General features: G+C 35.2%; 1 protein-coding gene and 1 long non-coding RNA gene across 2 annotated transcripts; one reads left to right on the top strand and one right to left on the bottom strand.

Annotated features, from left to right (window-relative positions):
* The first annotated feature begins 1456 nt into the window (after nucleotides 1–1456).
* LOC105178557 (uncharacterized) lies at nucleotides 1457–4212 on the top strand. The gene is made up of 2 exons (XR_016063009.1): nucleotides 1457–3913; nucleotides 3996–4212. It is a non-coding gene; the product is annotated as an uncharacterized LOC105178557 (long non-coding RNA).
* A 4480-nt stretch (nucleotides 4213–8692) lies between these two features.
* Nucleotides 8693–16090, bottom strand: LOC105178558 (putative aminotransferase TAT2). The gene is made up of 7 exons (XM_011102052.3): nucleotides 15662–16090; nucleotides 11846–12185; nucleotides 11533–11751; nucleotides 10486–10545; nucleotides 9726–9881; nucleotides 9550–9643; nucleotides 8693–9075 (listed from the first exon to the last, which is right to left on the bottom strand). Exons 1-7 carry the CDS (start codon nucleotides 15937–15939, stop codon nucleotides 8957–8959), a joined length of 1266 nt encoding a protein of 421 aa, XP_011100354.1. The 5' UTR covers nucleotides 15940–16090; the 3' UTR covers nucleotides 8693–8956.
* Between the last annotated feature and the right edge of the window lie 237 nt (nucleotides 16091–16327).

Raw genomic sequence — 16327 nt, 5'->3', positions numbered from 1 at the left:
TGATTAGAAAATTCTCAAAGTTAGTAAGAAAAAGATAACAACACATCACAAATTACTATATAATATTACAAACCAAAAGTTTTATAATATAATTATTTTGATAAAATTAATTATAGAAATGCTTAAGATATACATACATAATCGAAAGAAAATGGATTGCCAGTGGAGTTCAAAGTTATTTGAAAATCTAGTGAGAAAAGATTGTCATTTTTCTTCCAGAAAAGTTCAAATTTATTGGTTCTTGGGGGACAATGTGTAATATGTGTTTGTTGTCTTCTGTTCTCTTTAGTATAATCATCAATTAGAAGTAAGTTAGAAGTTACAGTATAGCTTCATTCGGGAATACTAGTGAGGCTAAAACCTTGAAAATATATCCATGGGAGCATTACAGCTGGTTTGGTTCTTGAATTTTATGATCTCCTTTGTGTTGTCATGGAAGAAGTTGTAAGAAGGGCCTTTGATTCCTTGAGACACCATTATGCTTCGAAAATAGAATGGAGTCCACCATAACTTGTAAAGAATGATGGTTAAAGGCAACAATAATAGAAGGAAAACATACACTACACTAATGGTTCACCTCTCTAACTTGAATATCATCGATAACATCAGATATTATCGAATACGGGCGATAATATTGGATATTGTCGAAGATATCATGTCATCTCTGATGATATAGGATATCGGATGTTTTTATCGGCCGACATTCGATACTTTGACTCATGACTGGGATCGGGGTTTGAGTTCGAAATTATGTTAAGTTCTTGAGGTCTTCTAAGTTCTGAATCAGGTCCAAAGTTTTCAAAGTATCCTGCAACACAAGTTTGCAAGAACAATATAGGATAGGTTCTAATTATAGTTGTTTGATGTTTAAGTCAGCAAAACTATATGTTTTGTTCCACAGTATACAGAGGTCTACGTTGTAGGTCGTTCGCTTTAACCAAATTCTGAAAAATAGTCGCAAAAATTGATTTTTTTTCGCCTCATTTAGTCCCACCCCCAACTTTCATTAAAAAAAAGACTGCACCCACACGTGAAATACACGTGGCCGTTAGCGTTCGATAAAACATGGCTTTGAGACAAAAAAGGCTAGGCCCCCTAATTCTATGGGACAAAATATAATATATTCTTCACAAATTGCCTTATTTTGTATTTAATCATTAAATGAAACACGTCTATTATTAATCATCAAATGATAATCACGACGTAAATGATACTAAACAACAATTTTTATTCATCTTTGGCATATTCGTATGGATACAAAAATTAATGATAGATCAGCTTTTTACTACGCTACGTCAGAATATATGGCCCAATAACCTCTAGGCCCACGAGACAGAGCCCACTAATCTCACCAACCTGGTAAGGCCCACTCGAACCAAACCCGACCCATACCTAGTACCCGGTCCACTTCTCCACCTACTTAATCTCTAATCTAACCCTAGCAGCTTCATTTCTCTCCTCTCCCTTCTCTTCTCCCATCTGTGCCGCTACAACTCTCTCTTCTCTCTAATCCGCCATGGATCTCTTTGATCCTTCTTTTCATTTTCACCACCGGTAAAGGTGGTGGCTTTCCAAAGCCAAACTAATGGCTTTTGGAAAGCCACCAAACTTCCTTTCAAATGAACCTTTCTCTCCTCTTTAAAAGGGAGTCTTCTTCCTCAGCCAAAATGACAGTATGCATACAAATCTTCTATCTCCCTAAAAGTTCTGAGTGAACGGCATCTTTTAGGTCTTTGTGATTGATCTCAGTGATTTGTTGGTGACGTTTGTTTGGTGGAGTAACCGTGGGTGAGATCTGTGGTGATCGACGTCTCTGTGACCTTGCTTGGTGCAATATCTGTTGGATCTGGTTCTATCTGAGCCTATTTCTCAAATCATATTTGTTATATCTTTTTTGTTATCATTTTTTCTGTATTATTCTTTTATTTGGGCTTGTAACTATAAAGAGTTTCGTACTCTATATTCACCTGTAATAGTTGGATAGGTTGGTTGTGAAAGAGATATCACTGAGGGATTTCAACACTACAGTGGTATCAGAGCCACTACTCTGATCCTTCATCCCGTCGTTGGTGGTGGTAACCTTTGAAACCCCTCCTCTTTATTTCTGTTGATATCTCTGCTTAATCTTACTTCGGATCTCTATTTTTCTGTTATTTCTATTTCCCGCGGTAAAACCCCCTAATATCCCTCTTGGCTGGACCCCTGAGGTCGTCGGGTATTTGGACGGGACTTAGGCTAGCTAGCCTCAGACTCGTTACATATTTCTCCATTTTATTACTGATATGTTGTGATCTATAGATCTGTGTGATCCTTTATACCTGTTGCTATTTATATATATACCTGTTGAGATCTCACTTTTTAATCTGTTGATTTCCTTGAGATTCAATACTTCTAATCTGTTGATCTCGGTGTTTCTATTATACCTACTGTTCTGCTGTGATTTATACATCTGTGTGATCTTATAAATCTTCTGATTCCTAGTGATCTTCTGTGATCTACTTATTCTGTCGTGTTATTTTAAAACTGCTATTCTCGATTTATTTGATATTTCTTGTGATCTGTCGTGATATTTGAAATCTGGTATTACTGTGTGACTTATTTACTGTGAGTACTTGTTAAAAACATTTTCTAATAATTACTAAAAACTTGCACAACACTTTTCCTTAATTTTTTTTAAATGGCTGGTTATAACCTACAACCTTTCGATGGAAAAAGTGATTTTTCAATTTGACAACAGAAAATAAAATGCATTTTGATTCAGCAAAAAGTTTTTAAGGCTATTGAAGGAAAATATTTGGAAAATGTTTCTGAAGAGAAAAATTAGAAAATGACGAATATGCTTATTCATCTATTATTTTAAACTTGTCTGATACAGTTTTGAGAAAAGTCGGAAAACAAAATTTTTCAAAAGAATTGTGGGAAAAACTTTAAGAGCTTTATACTGAAACCTCCCTGCCTAGTAAACTGTCTTTATTGAAAAAGTTTTTCAGATACAAACTTGACTAGTCTAAAAATATTGATGAAAATCTGGATGATTACAAAGTTGATACTAGACATTAAACTCACTGGTGATAAAAAATATTGATGAGTATTCTCCAATTGTTTTGTTTAATGCTATACCTGAAACCTACTCTGATGTAAATGTTGCTATTAAGTACGATAGAGATAGTGTTAATATTGAAACAATAGTAAATGGACTAAAGAGTAAAGAAATGGATCTTAGGACTAATAAACCTAGTCAAAACCAACACGAGGTTAATTTGGTTAGGGGAAGACCTAAGTTCTCGCCGCTGCCACCACCACCTGGCCGCCACCACCAAATCTCTCTCACTCACCGCGGTGGCTTATTAATTTTTTTTTTAAAATATATTGAGCCACCGCGGTCAGTCACCGCGATCAGTCACCACGGTGGCTCATTAAATTTTTTTTTTTTTTAAAAAGCAATGTCACCGCGGTTAGCCACCGCGGTGACGTAAAAAAAAATTTTTTTTAAAAATAAAAATTGTGGCACCGCGGTGCCACTTACTTTCCTAAAGGTTTTAAAACAACCTTACTTTCTTAATTTTTTTTATACATTATTTAAATAATTTCCCCATCAAGATGATTGTTGATTATTAAAAATATATTTATGAAATTACTTGTATATATGTTGTATGAAAATTTACGCAAATTATGGACTTTAATGCAAATTATCGGAATATTATGGACTGTATTGCTGATTTTACGAATAGACGAATTATTGATTTTGTTGCAAATTTTAGGAAATCTGAATATATTAGGAAAATTATGATTTTATACATAATATGATACAATTAATAGTTTTTAATATTATCACTTTTTAAGTTATAGATTCATGACTATCGGTGTTCGAAAAGTGATACAAAAAGTGAGAGAACGGGCAGTGGATGTCGCGGTGAGTATCTTAAAATTATATTTTATTTTTTGAATTTCAATTAATTTTTTTTATTTTACTAATTAACTAATTTGTTTGCAAGTGTTGTTCCAAAAAATGATAGAGGAACAACAAATCCAGCAACCTCCAGCTGATCTTCCGGAACCTAACGATGAGATCGACGACGGTACAGACGCTGCCGACAGAGAAGCCGATTTATATTAGTTTTGTTACTTTTAAAATTTTATATCTATATTATAAATACAATGTTTAGATAGTATTTTAATTTTGTTAATCATAATGTTATTATTTTCTTACTATGCTATATATTTTTTTATATAATATTTCATATGAAACAAATTCAACTATATATTTATAACAAAAATTCAACAAAATTATTTACAAAAATTTATATTGTAATAAATTCAATACAAATAAATAATATAAAAAATATATTCAGTAGTAACGGTTGTTGTAACGATTTTTGGAATAAGGATCACTAACACACAATCATGAGAGCCGTTCCAAAGACCGTTACAACATGTGCTCAAAAGATTATTACAAATTGAGCGACAAAAATCGTTACAAAATAAGGCACGACTGTTACAAATAGAATTCAAAAGACTGTCCTTATATGCGTTATAATAGCCGTTACAACAATATATTTATCAAATTTAAATGGGTCATACCAAAAATAGCTCCAAATTCGTTTTCTGCATTTGGTCAAGTATTATAACGGCTTTCTCATGCCGGTACAAAAGGCCGTTACAAATATTTTTGTAACTCCCAAAATAGCCGCGGTAACACTATCCGTTACAAAAGCCGTTTCAGTAAAGAAATGATTATAATATTTTAAGTTAGTCGTTGCAAAAATCGTTATAATAAAATATTCTTTTTTGTAGTGTACTAAATTTAAATAACAATATAGCTTGAATATTTTGAAATCCAACGATGTTCATTAGTGTGTATCTTTTTCGTTCGGTATGCCATTGATCGCTTCTGTCTTTTTATTGAGTGAATGAGGAATCAGAACTCTAGTGACAATAGCTTCGGCAAAATATATTCCTAACTTACATAATTAAATCTATTATTATCTTTCGCTTGCATATGGTTAATATTTATATATATTATCTATAAATAGTTTTTTAAAAAAAATTTATTGAGTTCAATATTATAAAATTTAATTAGTTGATAGTCTATTTGATTTGGATTATTGCTTTTGACAATTAAAGATTGTTTGACTTTTTCTGTTTTTAAGTTAATCGATATATATATATATATATATATATGAGATGCTATTGAATAGTAATTTAACAATTATTTCTTCATACATGATTTTTTAAGTGTAAAAGAATTAAAATTTTTAGAATTTTATGGTATTTGCTTCGTTTATTTGTAATTGCTTAAATATTTAAATTTGTATTTTTTTTATTGTAGTTTAATATCATTTTAAGTAATCAATTGTCAACTGTTTTTCTTAATTCATTCTTTAATTATACCAAATAATATATTATTAAAAAGAAAATTCTAAGTTAATTCACTGGGCGCAAATATATTCTTAGCTACCATCTCTTTAGAGAGATGATGTTCGGATAGATCAAGTCAACTTAATAGAAAATACAGCAGATCCGATGACCAATTTGTGTCATAGATTGATCATGTTCAACATCTTGGGAAGATGAGTTTGAGACAAATGAGTGATTGACTTTAGGTCAATTGTAAGATTGTTAGAATGGGTGACTACAAAGCCAAATTAAATTAGGCTTTTGTGTAATCTATTTTTGACAATTTTGATGTAATGTAATATTATTCAATGAACAAAAGTAAATATTCATTTGTGCCGATGTTCTTTGTTGTGTTTATTTATAAATGTCAAATTGATTTTAACTTCACAATAAAGCCCACAGACCAAACTCTTAACCCAAGGAATTGGGATGCGTATAGGTTGGTAGCAAGAAAACCAACTTTAGTAGATCGATCTGAAATATTCCAAATCAAGGACCTCGAGACAAAGCATCGAGTGTCCTATAGAGACTTTTACTAATTATTGCAGTGTTGTGTTCCGTTGGTAGGAGATGTAGGTCGTCTACGCAATTTTAGTGGGTTAGTTGGCAAGGTAGTTGACTAACTGAACTGACTCATGAGAATCCTCATATGGAGCCTTGGAGGCTTGGAATGTATAACTGAATTTCTTAGTTCCGGTAGTACGAGATTATTTCTCGAACTTGAGGAATCTTAGCAGTCACATGCATATGATGGCTAAAACTTGGATCTAGTAAACAATGACTTTATCCATATGTGGTTATTATAAGTCCTATTCAGTGCAATCAGAATATGTATTGAGGATGGTAGGTTCCAAGAAAGAATCCGTCCCATGCCAGTACTGTCATAGTAGTAATTCTTATACGCTCTAAGACCTGTATAAGCCCTTAGAATCTGTGGCCACATTGACTGAATGAATGTGATGGGTTTTCCCTGAACAAGGTCTCTAGTAATGAGTATAGATGCTTAGTCTAGGATGGAACCCTTGTTTGTTATTCGAGAGCTTAAATGTTTACGCTATTATTAACCTAGTTTCTAATACTATGGACAGTTTCTAGACGGTTACCCACGGTAACGAAAATTTTTTGTTATAGAATGATAAAAATAATTAATTAAATTTAATTTAATTAATTATGTTGTAACACGTCTAAGTCTAGTTGAGGCTGAACCTAAAGAATCACACACTGATCACTGGAACTGAAAAAAAATAATTTGAAATTAATTTCGGGAGAAAAAAGAATTAAAGGCATAAGTGATTGGATCAAATACGTAAAATAATCCATGGGTTGGATTTCCCAAAGTTTAATTAATTGAATTAATTAAATTTTGGATTTAACCTTTTAAATTGATTGAGAGAGAGCCGGCTTGCGTCTTTTAATTAGATTAAAAGACATGGAGGTTTTTATCTGGGCTTGAAATTAAATTTTATTCAATTTATAGAGATCATTAAATTACGATTTTGTTTAATTTGGTTTAAATTAAAGCTGATGACCCGATTTGACCCTGTCTGGTCAAGAAGAAGTTGACTTCTCCTAAACTGTAGAGGTGGCCGAATTTTGGCTTCATGGAAATCCAAATTTTCGGCCGTCAAGAGGTCTAGCGGGGATGTGGTTTAACTATCTACCTTCTCGGATAACAGCCAGTGTATAGAAAGACTAGGAAAATAAACTAGACATCTCATCACAACTGATTATTCTCTCTATTACACACTACACATGGTATTTTCTCCCCCTCTCTCATCAAAATCTCTCCAAGAAACCCCTACTTCTTTCTTGTTTCTTGAATCAAAAAAGGAACGTAGAGGATTAATTCGTTAATTTGATAACATGACCTTGATCTTGACTCTCCCCATTTCCTATCTTGCTAGCACGAGGAGGAGATGTTTGTCGGTGATAGCATGGATGGTTTTAGAGGATTCAAATTGGAAATCTTGTGGTTTGCTTATGTTGGAGGATTGGATCAAAGCCATTAAGGGCTGCTGCTCAATCAATTAGTTATGAAGTATCATTAACTCTATGTGTATTATCAATATCTCTATGTCTGATTGATAAGACATAAACTTTCCCCTATTTCTTTTCTTTCTAGCAAGAAAATTGAATGAGTGAAATATCTATTTTTTTTATTCATCATTGGGGTTGATGAACTAAACCAGATAGTTATATGAGTGAAATAAAACAACTTACAAGTTTGCTGTTAAAGGAATTCAATCTCATTTCTTACGTACAAGAATTAAGTGAAAGTAAACATAAGCAGTCGAGACTGTTTACCCCAAGATTTGTTGATTAGTCATCATGGCTTGTAGTGGGTTCAAAAGGTACGAGGTTTCCTATGACTTTTTACTATCGTCCTAACGTTACTGAAGTTTTTGCCTCTATTCAATATATAATGACGGAAGCTAACTCTGGTTGGTTAATCTGATCAGTTCATCGATGGTCGTCAAGTATGATGGTCCTAATGATCATTCTACATGTCTTTGGTGTGTATCTCACCGGTGGATTTAAAAAACCTCGTGAATTGGAAACTTTCCTTCTGAGTTTTTATCAAAAGTTGATGAAGTCAAATGAAAAGGATTCTAATTTCAAGTCTTAACTTAAATGAAATGAGCAGAATATAATCGGCAGTATTCTAAAAGATAGGTAGTATGGTGGAAAGAAGGATTCATCTATTTCTTTCGACCATACTATCTATCTCTTAGTCTATCGTGAAGCCGATTGAAGAAAACAATAAGGGTAAGCCTCAATTTCAATTTTGTCTCTCTTTTTTTTTCTTGAATCATGGCCAATGGTTTTTAATATTGTATGCCGAATGCCCGGGATGGATTAAGGATACACCCCGTGATCCGGATGATTTTTGCTATATCATTTTAATTTTTGAGATTTTGCGTTTCTGTTGTGCTTCTTGGGCCGATCCATTTCTTTTCACCTTGTTGTCGGTTATGGCTAAAAAATAGGGGACTCCATGAAAGCTTTGGTGCCCATCGATCTACTTTGCTCCAGCAACCTCTTGCAGTTGTCGGCTAGATAGGATCTCTCTAAACCTAGGTTTATTCCCTGTCGGCGTGCAACATCACAATCTTCCTCTTGAAACGCAAAATGACTTATCGTAAAATCAAATGTTACAAAAATCATTTCATGATAACCAGTTCTCTGGTACTCAATTAATTTATAAAACCACATAAATCAATTATAAAAGCACATAGCCAGACTGGGCCTAAAACTGATAAATGTTACAATGGCTAAAAGGATTCAAACGAAGAACTGGACGACGCGCAACAAACATTAAGATATCCACAACATGTTGGCAGTCGGACAGGTTTGATTGTATTCACTGTTCTTACAGGCAATATTTTGAGACATGTTTTCAAGTGTTCAACAGAGAGCAGAAAGTGAAGAAGATACCTAGATCTTCTTACAAGCATTTATTCTCCAATACTTTTGAGCCATTGGATGAAACGCGGAGTTTCATATCACCACCATTGACACAAGGGTGTATCAACATATCTTGCATACCAAGAAACAACTTTCATTGTTTCTTGGCGTGTCTCTGACAGAATGCTTTTATTCTTCCAAGGCCATCATCGAGAGATGATGGCTCAATAGCAAATGTTACTCGGAGCCAATACTTGGACCCTACGGCTACCCCTGCAATGAGACGAGTTTTTCTCTTGTCAAGACGATATTAGAAGTGTCAAATTGGCACTTGCAAAAATCAGCATGTTCGCTAAAGCGTCACTGAGAAAAACAAGACTTTCACAATGCTAAGAAAGCCTAGCCTTACTGCAGATTGACTAAAGCAGAATAGAGCAACAGCCATCCTTTTTATGATGTTTCATCAACCATGCATCCAAACTTTTACCAGGTTAATTCCATTTTACCTGCCTATAAAATTATTAAAAGACTCAAAATCCCTCTGAAATAGAAAAAGCGGGGCAATGCAAACCCTTAACTTTTCACAAAGAAGCTCATTGCCTCCTGTGTCAATCGGGAGGTCACATTTGCCCTTTTTGTTTTTAATTTCAGGTTCAGGGAATTATGTTGCTTTTCCTTTTTCTCATGATGTCTTTTTGCCTATTAAAATTTTCATGGGGAAGCCTGCTGCATCTGATCCATTTTTACCTGGCAAAATTATCACGGATTCCTCTGTAGCCAGCTTACAGCAGAAGTCCGTATCATCCTTAATATCTTCCAGGAGAGACAGATTAAGCTTCACCTGAGATGCAAAGGCTCATCAGATGTCATGCAACAGATTATTCACTGATATAATAACAAAGTAGAAGCTATTCTGTCTTTACCATCACAAACATGGATCCTTCAGGTTTGCTTGGGCAAGTTATGCAGGGGATTTCCTTGATTTTATCATAGCATATCTCCGCAGATTCTTTAAGTGTACTAACAATTTTCAGAAAGAAATCACCTGGGGTATTTTCAAGAATCTGTGGAAGCGCCCCCTGTTCACAGATGTGTATATATATATATTGGACAACATTTAATAACAAAGTCATTGCAAGAAGACGAGGGATTGAGCGAAAGTTGTATTGTACCAAGAGCCATTAAGCTTTAGACATAGGAAGAATGTATTATTTTAATATAACCCAGCACCTAAAATAGCGCAAGTAAATAAATTTAGCCAAAGACACTCAAATTCTGCTCTCGCTGAACATTTGACTGAAGACCCCTGCTTCACTTGTACGCACACTTTGGTATGGGCAGGATTCTCCTGATGCCTGTGATTCCTAGAACTTGTGTTCTGACCAACTTTATGATACCTACTAATTAGTCTAATTCTGTGTATTTACTGAGACTTTGTTCGATTTCCCACATGACACTGAAGTTGTCCACTGTTGTGGCTGGAAGTATAAGGTATCTGATAGCTATTCTATCAGCAGCTTGAATATAATTCAAACTCATATCCCAACTCCAACCCACACACTGAAATTTCATTAATGCTAAGAGTATGTGAAACCCAAAATAATGAACGAAAAAAAAATGAAAAAGAAATGAGAACTTGGTCCCCATAAAAGGGAAAGAAAGAAAGATTGCACATGAAGGAACCTGGATAAAGGTTGCGGGGTCAGAGGTAATATTCAGAAACCCCTTGATGCTGTCAACAATCTGCAGATAAGAGAAACTGCATTGATTTCTCATGAAATGTCAAAAGATTTCATGTCTACAAAATGACATGGTTCATAGACATAGAAGCACATCATACTTCCTTATTATCAAATTACACATTAAGAACATACAAAAATTCAGCACCATTGGATAAAAAATTTCACATCAAATTCTCAGCTGTGAAACATGATTTTCCAGTAGCCAAATGAGATGGCCTACTTAAAAGAGAGTGTGAACATATTGATATATTACTTAGATGTCCAACATCCTTCAAGTTCAAAAACTGTGATCTCCGCTTTTGGTAGAGTGGAAATTTATCGGTTGTTGAAACGCCTATGCTGGGGGAGTATCTAGGACTGCAACTGATTCACCAATCCGTTTGCATGTTACAAGATGTGCAAAAAGATTAAGGCTGTTGATGCTAACCAAAATTAAAGAATCTCGATATGCAGAGGCAGTGTAAACAGAATCGAGGATCTCTTAACCTTGCGAAACACAATGGCCCATATGCAAAATTCTTAATCTTATTACAGTAACATAATGCATATTAGAAAACGAGATCTGCTCTTGGTACAGCAAGTAGAAAACTAGGCTCATATATCTCCTTAACTACACATATGATGAGGAACTTTCTCTAGAGGATATAGTAGTATGTTCCCTTTTAATCTCTGCAATTTCCGTAACATTGAATAATAATTTCGAAGTGCCCCAACTCCAAGAATTTTTTCTTCTTTACTGATATTGGATCCATAGTAACTAATCATAGCTGATAGCAAAAAGATCAAACCGATTCAAAGCTGTGATAATTTGATGATAGACAGTACACTGTGGGAATTTATCACTCAAGTATTTATTATGTTCCCCAGAAAGTCATTTCGACGTTGCTTTTGGAATTTAGTAATGAAATAGACTACCCCATGCTTAAAGTACAAAGTTAGCAACCAATGGTTTTCCAGGGGATAAAACAGTTGCAAGATAAGGAAATACCCCTTGCTTCATGAGGATTCCATCTGGATCATTTGTGACAAGCCAGCCAAGTCTCCAACCAGGAACAATCCATCTTTTTGATATTGATCCAACTGTAACAACAGGAACAATTGATCCAAATACTCCCATTGGAACAAATGGGCTACCTCCAAAGGTAAGGTGGGAATACACTTCATCAGCAATCACTAAGATTCCAAGCTTTCTTGCCGTCTCTGCAACCTACATCACATGAACAATCAATAAGCAGGTGACATTAGCTATTGCGATAAGTAATGGAGTTCCTATATTTTACTCAAACAGTTCAATAAGCTACCTTCTTCAAGTGTTCATACTTGAAAACATTTCCACACGGGTTTCCTGGATTGATAATAACCATGGCCACCGTATTTTCATCAGACAAAGCTTCAACTGCAGCCAGATCAACTTCCCAATCCTTTTCCGGGACCAGATCAAAGTGCCGGACTTCAAGATGACGAAACCCAGCGATAGCTTCATAGTAAGGAAAACCAGGTCTTGGAAGCAAGATGTTAGCACTAGGACGAGCAAGGGCAGTCAGAATGGTTTCTAAAGCTTGGGTACATCCAATAGTTAGGAAAACATCATCAGGTGATAACTTGTGTGGAAGGTCTTTAGACAGGTATTCTGCTACTGCCCTGCTCAGACAAAAAGGTTGTAAACAAGCATATGAACTTAAACATTTGCAGCAAATACTGTTAACTCAATTAATTCCAAATATTCATAAGATTCAAGACTAAAAGCGTCTACTTTCATTCAAAATTTATTACCATATGGGATTCTAGTCAATTGAAATGGTCATAAGCAATTAGTTACAAAAAACTTCTTTTGGAGGCCTAATGACATGAAATTGAACAATGAACATGTGGTTTAAACCATCGAGATAAAATAGGAACTGGTCATCTTATGTTAACTGTATGTGAAAGAGAGATTGTCCCTCCAGTTCTCTGTTCTCTTTATTTCACTTATTCTGAAATACTGCCAGTAATAAGCTGCATTCTCTATATCTCGAAGCATTCCCAGCCAGAATATCAAAACAAAGTTCCAAGTGCTTTGCTTTTCAAAATTTCAGAAATAGATCAAAGAGAAGCTCTAAAACATGAGAAAGTTACTAAGTTTCTTTGCTTGATGTTTATGCATGACTAGAACATGTGGAACCCTACATACCTTTGAAGACAACTGAGTAGTCAGAGAACAAAAGCAGATCAAGGAGCCAGATGTTAACCAACTGGACTTTTGTCACTGAAGGTGGCTAATGGCTTTACTAAGGCTTCTAACTTGAACCCCACCCCTTCTGTGATTTTTGTTGATCTTGTGCTGTCTAAGCGTCATTTTCTTTTCTTGCTGGCTTATGACAAAAAGAATTCCATACAACACTATAAAAATCTATGGATTGCACATCTAAATTACATTATGAAGAAAGTACACCGTCCAAAGCAAAAAAGGACAAAATCTAAGACTTCTAAACTACGTCAGGGGGAAGGATTAAATTGATAAATACTATCTTCAAAGAAAACTTTGCTGAAAAACTCTCTTTCTTGTACAATGCAAGAACAAAAGTGAGGAAGGGGAATTTGATGACACATGAGGGGAGATATAATAAACCCTCAAGCTTTATTTTAGGCAACAAGAACATGGATGTCAGGAGGGGAGGAACAAAAACATTCGCTCTCTTGAGTATGATATGCAGAGAGACAGGCTAGAAAGGCAGACCAGGAGACACGAAAGAAAGAGAAGATTTGGGAAATAATTAGTTTGATCACATTAACATGCTTCAGATTTAAGAAGTGCCAATTTGTTTGATTTCATATCCTTCTCCATACAAAAGAAAGAGTTGGATGAAGTTATCAATTCTTTCCAATTTTTTACCTCGGTGCATAACTGAACTACTGTTCTGGCTTATCTCAATAGAAATGCTGAACAAGTTCATCGTATCATGAGAACCCTCACTGATCTCAATAGATCTCAGATAAAAAAAGAAAGTGTGGAGTTAATTAAGAGCAGTTTTCCTCCTAAATATAGTATTTATCCTTTATGAAATAACCCTGGTACAAATATAAGCTCATAAGAGTAACAGTAATATCATTCCTTTAGCAATATTACTAAAAAGTTGAGGCCTTCAAGTTGTAAGAGTAATATCATTCAAAGAAATATTCATCTTAAATGAAGTTTTGGGTATAGTGGCAGTAGTTCCCACCTATACCAAATCTACGTATACGGGAATGACTTGTGGCTAGGTGTGAAAGGCCAACCAAGATCGGGACATAGCTGGTTATCCACGAAACCGATTTCAGTAGTGTATGATAAAGCAGAGCACAAAATGGACTAGTGGCCCCATTTCGTGTTACCAACCCCAAAATTGCGAATGCAGGCCTAGATCATTGCATGGACAGACTTTTTGGGTGCTAAGACACAAAGATGAGAGTGGAACAGCCTAGATTGTGAGCCAAGGTCCCTAAGCAACCACTTAGTGGATTCCTTCGTTGATGAATTCATTCCAGAAATCCACATCAGGATCAAGTTTTATTACAGCTTGCCTAGGCTCTTTTTCATAGAAGAGTGAGAAAGGGTAGCAGCTTCTTCCTTCAAAGAAAAATGCCTTTAGAGACTCATACAAAGAAGTTCCATGCCATGCAATTGCCTTCCCTTACCATACTAAATATAATCATTCCCTCACACACATGAACTTGTCAGAGATTCTAACTGAGTAAGAGAATCTGTTTGAACTCTGTCTCTATTGAATGGCCCAAACGGAAGTCAAAAGACTTCTTGGAGGCTATATTCAAATTGGTTTCTCATACAAATGGTATCTGTGGTTGCAAAAATAATTAAAGGTCTCTTCTAGTTATCAGGAAAAGCACAGAACAGTTATCTCTTTTATGTTTTATCCCCTTACAGAAATCCTAGAACTATATGATCAAATGAAGTTGGCGCAGGATTAAGTATGGAGTTGTGAAGTTTCTTTTCCCTTAACTTGCATCCTTCAAAAGGCTACATCAAGCCTTCTACATTGCTACCTTTTAGCCTATGGACTATAACAATTTCTAAAGTTGCTCCAGAGTATTTGGGGTTACTCTTTACACTGAATTAATTGCTAGAGCAAAATATCAGCATGAACCAAAACTGGAGACATCCTTTTATATATTAATTCTCATGTCAACTTCTGAATTTAACAGTTAATGCATGGAATTGAATATTAATTGGAGAAAGGCAGATCTTCAAGCTACGATGTCCGGTGCAGTAATTAGTAAATTGAAAATACAGCATCAACATCAAAGATGGACAATGCCTGTAACCAAATATCTTGGCAGAAAAGTTACACACAGAAGTTTAAGTAGTCTGGGCATAGCTTGCCTAACCCGTCTAGCATAACTAGAAACCTTGATAACAGATTAGTAAGTATACTATTCACTCCAAACACATTAGTTATCTGAATAAGTAATCTTTAATTCATACTCAGCCTCAAATATCTCATGCATACACCTGATTAAGACTGCCCCACCACCTCCAATCAATTTTGGATGTAAGTTTCAAAACTAAATCCCAGAATTTTCTACTTAATTTTCTTTTTTTCATTAAAAAAAAAAGAAAGGGCATATTTGTAACTTGGCATATGATTTCACGAACGCAATTCAGGGCAGAATAAAACAAATGCCATTGCTAACACACAACTACATGTTCATCAGCTTTACTGAACAAGAGTGTACAGCCCAAGAGGCTTTTCCTTGTCGCCACCACTGTCTTATGCATTTCAAGCCAGCATTAAAGATACATTAACACAAAGACTCTAACCCTTACATACAAACTAATCATTTAGTATTATTCACAAAATATCATGAAAAAATATTTTCTTTCACCAAACATTGTAGAAGAAAAACATGTCCGGCTAACAACAAGCAAAAAAAGCTAACCACCAAAGACTTGAACAAAATAAACATCAAACTCGATCAAAATTATACAAGTAAACAGACGATTTACCTCTTTCTTCTATATTTCCAACAATATTAACAGGATAAAAAAGATTCCGTTTACGCATGCATGTACGACAACGCTATTCCCGAAAAGGGCAAAAGTTATAGAGAGCCGGCAGTGATAAAAGTTCTTCTATTTTTACCTGCGAGCCGGGAGAATACCAACGGTGGAGGAGTAACCGTTAAACTTGGCGGAGCGCACGGCGGCGCAGACGGCGTCTTCAGCTAAAGGAGTGGTGCGGAAGGAAGGGAAGGCGGAAGGGTCGCCGTGGCCCAGCGGAATAACGGGTCTGGGGTCACTTGCGTTGAGATGTTCCATCACCATGTTTAGCACACCTCTAACGGTGACCGCTGAGGCCCGGGTAAGCTCTTCGTTCCTCTTGAAACACCACTGGTTCCTCGGCGACCCCCCGTTCTCCATGGATGGATTCCTCTTCTGCTCTCTCTTGTGTTTTCCTCGTTGGCTATGAATTCGGGGATATTTTGGAAGAGATCAGGACAGGTAACGGTGAAGTAGTGGGTGAATGGCGACAAGAAGAAGGAGAGCAACTGGGGTTTTGCTCAACATTAATTTAGTCATTTGGTGAACTTAAATGCTTTTTAAGTCCACTTATAAAATTGAAATGCTTTTAAAATTTGAGATTATAAGACTTAAAAATACAATTTTATGATCTCCTGAGGCAAAAATATGCAATGTGTTTGGTTTCGTTTTTGGAGTGTTTTATTTTATGTTCTGGAGATATAAAAAAAAATATAAGTAAATAAGTGTATCTCAGAGATAAGAAGAAATTATTTTAATAATATAAAAA

This window comes from Sesamum indicum, linkage group LG12, assembly GCF_026168435.1.
Source record: "Sesamum indicum cultivar Baizhima isolate 11 linkage group LG12, ASM2616843v1, whole genome shotgun sequence".
NCBI classification, from domain to species: domain Eukaryota; kingdom Viridiplantae; phylum Streptophyta; class Magnoliopsida; order Lamiales; family Pedaliaceae; genus Sesamum; species Sesamum indicum.
The sequence above is the reverse complement of the archived record's forward strand: the minus strand, read 5'-3'. Positions and strand labels throughout refer to the sequence as shown.